This window comes from Rhea americana, unplaced genomic scaffold, assembly GCF_003343005.1.
Source record: "Rhea americana isolate MKP2758 unplaced genomic scaffold, rheAme1 scaffold_24, whole genome shotgun sequence".
Classification (NCBI taxonomy): Eukaryota; Metazoa; Chordata; class Aves; order Rheiformes; family Rheidae; genus Rhea; species Rhea americana.
Window position 1 is genome coordinate 236,058 of NW_028186357.1, and position 5,810 is coordinate 241,867.

At 57.9% G+C, this 5,810-nt stretch overlaps 1 protein-coding gene across 1 annotated transcript in view; it reads left to right on the forward strand.

Annotated features, from left to right (window-relative positions):
- Positions 1–2,168, forward strand: part of LOC146595009 (solute carrier family 2, facilitated glucose transporter member 9-like) — a 6,377-nt gene extending 4,209 nt beyond the window's left edge. The window contains exons 9-11 of the mRNA XM_085306464.1: positions 43–211; positions 1,045–1,172; positions 1,370–2,168. Of these exons, the coding sequence (XP_085162590.1) occupies positions 43–211; positions 1,045–1,172; positions 1,370–1,609 (537 nt within the window). The 3' untranslated portion in view covers positions 1,610–2,168. The remainder of the gene's footprint in view (positions 1–42; positions 212–1,044; positions 1,173–1,369) is intronic.
- The last annotated feature ends 3,642 nt before the right edge of the window (positions 2,169–5,810 follow it).

The window sequence follows — 5,810 nt, forward strand, 5'->3', positions numbered from 1 at the left end:
AGCGGAGCTGCTAGCGGATCTATAATTCATCCTCGCGCCCAGGTCGCACCGCCAAAGAGTCCTAGCGGGATTCCCAAGGCCCCCCCGGAGGCGGCACCCGCGCCCGTCCCCGCGCGCCTGGCAGGCGGCTTCGTGGCCCCGGCCAAGCGCGGGCGCGGGCGCGAGAGCGGGCGCCGGGCACGGCGCCGGGAGCCCGGGCTGCTTTACCCGGGTGATGTATTAGCGGAGCTGCTAGCGGATCTATAATTCATCCTCAGCCCAGACTTTCTTCGCTGTAATTACATCTTTAATTAGGATTTTAATGGCTCATTGTTCACAAACAATGATGAATAGGACTTTTAAAACTAAAAAAAAATATATATCTCTATTCTGGGCGAGCTGTGAGTAAGAGTCCATCAGGGGGTTCACTCCTCCTTGATTTTTTTTTTTTTTTTTTTTTTTGAAGCTCTTTTATAAGAGGTCCCCGTCAGCTCTGTCCCAGGCATCGGGACGCTGGGCATGTCCCCACACTGAATACCACCCCCTGCCAGAGCCCCGTGGGTCCAGAGYGGTGTGCTGGATCCCCTCCGCAAAGGGACGGGGTGCTGGGACCCAGGAGTCCTGGGCGGGTGGCACGAAGGGCTGCGTCCTTGCAGGAGAAATAGCCACGACCGGTGTCCAACTTTTCAACGGCCAAGCTGGCTGAAAGAACCATTTACAGCAATTCTTCTTCTTCTTCTTTTTATTTTATTATTTATTTTTTTATTATTATTTTTTTAACCCGGTACAGACTGAGGAAAGCTCACTTGAAAACGGCCTTTCTGCRTCCTGCAGGAAAAGGCCACAGAGGCAAAACTTCGAGCTACTTTTGTCAGAAGATTTTCTAAACCATTTTGCTTAAGGAAAGTCGGGAACAACAACATTATCCACGGCGCCGAGCACACCTTCCAGRGTGCCTTTAGTCTGTTTTAGATTTACTGAATTATCGGGGTTTAGGCAAGTTATCGCAAAGCGAGGGCCCAGAGGAGAGCCGGGCAGGGGCTGACCTGTCCCCCCCCTGCCCAGCCGGCGTCCCCTTCCTGATAACGGCCGAGCTCTTCACGCAGTCGCACCGCCCGGCCGCCTACATCGTGGCCGGGTCCCTCAACTGGCTCTCCAACTTCACCGTCGGCTTCATCTTCCCCTTCTTGCAGGTACCAGCCCCGGGGGTCCGCGGGAGGAGGAGCGGGGAAGGAGATGGCCCAGCCCGTGCTCCCAGCTCTGCCGGGGCCCGGGGGTGCCGGTGGGAGCTGGCTCCGGGAGGGGTGATGCGARGGGCAGATGCCTGGTGCCGCGCTCGGCTTGGGGTGCGCGGCCGCCTGCCCCGTGCCAGCTCTCTTGCTGCCCCCAGATGTCAGCTGGTGCCTTCTGCTACCTGTTTTTCTGTGGCATCTGCCTGCTGGTGGCCATCTACGTCTACCTCGTCATCCCCGAGACCAAGAACAAAACCTTCGTGGAGATCAGCCAGATCTTCGCCGCCCGCTGCTCCGTCCTCTCYGCCCCAACCCGCCTCGTCAAGATGGTGAAGCTTGGAGGCTACGGGACCCTGGAGAACAGCTCGCCGGAGGGGCTGGGCTCCCGGCTGCCCTGACTTCACCCAGCACCTCCCAGTGCAGGACCCCGACCCGCGATAGGGGCACCAGGGGTGGCGGAGGAGTCTCAGGGCTGCAGGTGCAAACTCCCTTGGGCTCCAGGCAGCTCTGGGTCTGCAGGACGTATCCTGCAGCTGTGCCTTATCCTTTTCCCCAGCCGTCTCCTGCTCCTCCAGCCCAGGGACGTGGGTCACGTGTCCCTAGGTGGCAGGGGGACCAGGCACACCCCAATGCCCCCAGCACCCCGCTCCCTCCAAACCTTCCCGGCCGTGGGAGGGAGGTGATGCTAGACCCATGCCCTCCATGTGGGGCCTCCAGCTGAGGACACTGCTGGCTGCTATTGCAAGGGGATGTTGCGGGTGAAGCAACCTGCCTCCAGGACCGGCCACTTCACTGCGGCCAGTGGGTGCCAACTGGTGGGCATCACCCCTGTGCCGGAAAAGCTGCCTTTCCAGAGACAGGACCTCCTAAAACACTATGGGGTGAGGGGTATCCCCTCGAGCCCAGGCACATGGATGTCACCAGAGCTGCCTGTACAAGGTATTTAATAAAGAGCTTTAACTCCTGGTCTGGGCATCTGGGAAGTGTGTGCATAAGATGGGAGAGACCTGGCGAGTGGCAGCATGGGATGGACCCTTCCTCAGGCAGCTGGACTATTCCCCCTTCCCACGTGCCCTCACTTCGCAAGCTGAGGCTGTGGTCAAAGTGGTTCCCAGGCCCCGGCATCTCAACCAGCTTGGCCRTGCAAACCCACTGCAAATGCACTTTAGTCCCTGCCTGGGGTTGGGGGGGAATGAAGCCCTATACTGCCTGCAGGGGTGCTCGTGTGGGGCAGTGCACCCTTCAAAGCAAGGTGGTCCTAGGTGCATCTGCACCCACAAGTCGCTGCTGCCCCAGGTTGGTCTCTGARCCCAGCTTCCCCCACATCTCAACCCTCAGTGACTGCCGAGAGTGGCCCACGCAGTGCTGTGACCAGTCCAGGGCGCTGCAGCCATGGGGATGGGGGCTTGGCCAAACTGGTCCCCCTAGGGCCCTGTCCTGATGTCTCCATCTCCGGCAGCTGGYTCGGGGGCCTCTCCTTGCAGCTCCGCGCGCAGCTTAAGGGACATCAGTCAAAGCCGGGGTCGCAGCTCCACGGCATCAGCCGCTTCCCCCTCTGTCTCCCTCCCAGCTCGGCTGCTCTCGGCAGCAGAACAGAGCGGTAAATATGTGCAGCATTACATATGTATAATGGAGTGTAAATAACCCCAAAAAGTGCATTGTAAATAGACTCCAAGTTTATCCTTTATTAATGAGGCACTGAGTGCCCTGCTGTTTTAGAGCAGCGAGACTTTCATAATATCAAAACCTAAATTACACTTGTGTCTCTCATTCCCAGCAAACGACAGCATCATTTCAGGCCTCTTTGCCACTGGTATTTATTTATTCCGGTATTTATTTATCTTTCCCACCCAGCATGCCGGGCGGCTTGGAAGATGCCCCCTGCCCTCCGCATGGGGTGCAATGGGGCCTCTGGGAGCAGCCCCATCCTCCATCAGGCCCTGCAAGGGAGGGAGCGAGGAATCCCGTGGTCATGGGGCACTAGATTTTCATCAGATTTTTCTTTAGTGCATTGGGTTAGGATCTCCATTTGTGACTGTCAGTCCAACTCAGGCTGCCCTTTAGGTCTAATACCCCCACGAAGGCAGGATTAGGGCATCTCCTCTGCTTGCCGTGAAGTGTATGGGTTGTTGCTTGGCCTTCATTTTGCAATGGCTACAGGCAACACCCCAGGCAGGACCCAGCACCCACAKCCTCATGGGGAGCAACGCGGAGGGGAGCAACAGAGGGCTCCAGTGCTGCTCAACCCAGGAAAAGGATTTGTACGTGCTTGGAGGTGGCCCAGACGATCCATGTTGTCTCAGAGGTGGTGAGGGGGAGGCCATGAAAGACTCGAGAAGTTGCAAGCAAGAGTCCTAGATACGAMTTGGTGCCTGGAAGTGCTCCTGAGCCTCTTTACCTTTGCAGAAGGGAAGATGAYGGTGACTTGCTGCACATGCACAGTGCCTTCTCCTGACCTACCCAGTGCTAAAGAGTGGGTGAGTCTAAGCAACAYGGTGTAACACTTTCAGGGCTGAGGCTCACCCCAGCCCTTCTGGAACGGGAAAAAAGCCCCAGATGAAAGGAGCTTCCGATGGAAATGGCGATTCCCCAGCCTTGGAAATCCTCAGATCCTGCAGGGGAGCTTTCCTGGAAGGTGCCTGGCTCAGGATGAAGTGTCACGGCTTGACCAGGAGCCTGCTGAGGCATCTCGTCGGGTGCCTTCTGGCACCTCTGTTCYGGCACAGCTGGCTGGCGAGGCCACAAGCGTCCCTGGGTTTTGCCCGGGCAGGCCAGCAGGTATTTGCACCCTGACGATGCACACGGCTGSGAGGGAGTCTGGGTCTGGCCTAAGTACGGGGACCGACCGAGCCTCTGACACCACTGAAACATTTTTGCACTGGTTTCAAACACCCATTTCCATAGGGGACCTTATTTGCTGCTGGTGCACACAGAGACCCCCATAACCAGCCGCTCTCTGCCCACGGCCTCCCCCTTTGCCACACCAATGTGATTTTTTCCCCATTGGGGAGCCCGGCCACGCTGAGCAGCGAAAACCATCTCCTGAGCCGAGCAGAGCTGCTCCGTGAAGCCCGTTGCCACTGRATGGTACCTGGAACTGCTCGGCCACCTCCGTCACGGGCTCTGAGGAGCACTGCTGGGAGTAGTGATGGAGGGCAGAGCGCTCCGCTTTGCGGCACGGCCGGCTTTTAGGGAGCACAAGCCGCCCGGGCCAGGCTAGGGCAACCGGCCCCTTTCATCCAGGCTGCTTCATACACGCTTTTCTTAGCCCTGATGGAGCACGGCGAGCCGCAGGATGYGGGACACGGGGACAGCATGGCCCGGGGAGGCCGCGTCTCAGGCGGCTCCTGTGCCTGCAGCCCGGGGCTGGTGGCCGCCACGTCCCCCCGGGACACGTGCTGTTCGAGGGGAGGCTTGCAGCCCCCTCCGGTCCCACCTGCTCGGGGCTGTTTAACGCAGAGCAAAGCTGGCGGCGGCCAGCCAGCACGGTGCAGGGCTCCGTCGCCAGCCCGCTCCAGTTTCCTCCCGGGAGCGCGGGGCGCCCGGCTGCAGGGCTGCRCGGCGGGGAGGACCCGCTGCAGCTGGTGGGTCGCGTCATGGGGAGCCGACCRCGGGGGCGAACCCCCGCCGAAGCACGGTGTCGGTGCAGGACGTACCCCAGACCTCCTCTGCCCCAGGGAGGGGGTTAAAGAGGCCCCAGTTGCACTTTGAAGCAGGCAAAAAAAAACTCAGCAGCATGGAGGCTCTGCCCATCCTGGGGAGCAACAGGGACCAGCCGCTCTCCACTAAGGTGTAAAAAAAAAAAAAAAAAAAAAAAAAAAAAAAAAAAAAAAAAAAAAAAAAAAAGGATGAATTTAAGAGTGAACGAGTTTGTGAACATAGAGAAATTCTCCGTGTCACTGCCAAGCGGGCCGGCGGCTGCTCCCCGCGAGCTGGGGTGCCCGGCGGGGCGGAGGCGAAGGTGCCCAGCGGAGGTTGCGTGCCAGCAGATGGCACTCCCAGAATTTATTGCTACAGCAAGCTGCCTCTCGGAGAGCAGTCATGTAGGAGATGTCCTATTATATGGGCAGTTGACTTTAATAGTCATTGTGTGCTTAAAGCACAGCAAAACAACAGTGGGAAAAAAAAAAAAAAAAAAGGAGGGGAAAAAAAAAAATCCCCACTCCACTTGGATGGCCCTTTTCCCCCCAGCCCTGCTAGTCTATTTGTACAGTAAATTAAAAATATGAATCACTTCTCTCTACTGCCTCCCCAAACACTCATCCTGTCAGGCTCTGTGTTGTCTTCATTTGTATTACCTTAATTTAATGTTAATTATGTTCTTCATTTACAAAGAACAAGCGTTTACACTCCCTGTCTGGGGATTTTTCCACGCTCGTGGTCTCGGTGGCGGCGGCGAGGGGAGGCTGGAGGGGGCTGATAGCGATGGGGGGGGGGAGTGGGGATGCTGCCCCCCCCATCCCATCCCGTCCCGTCCCGTATCCCTCCCCGCCGCAGCCAGCCTTCACCCTCGCCCAGCGGATTTATGAGAGCGTTTCCCCACGAATAAATCGTTTTTAAAAGGTCCCGCCGCCCATGGGGGGGGTGATTTATCATGGG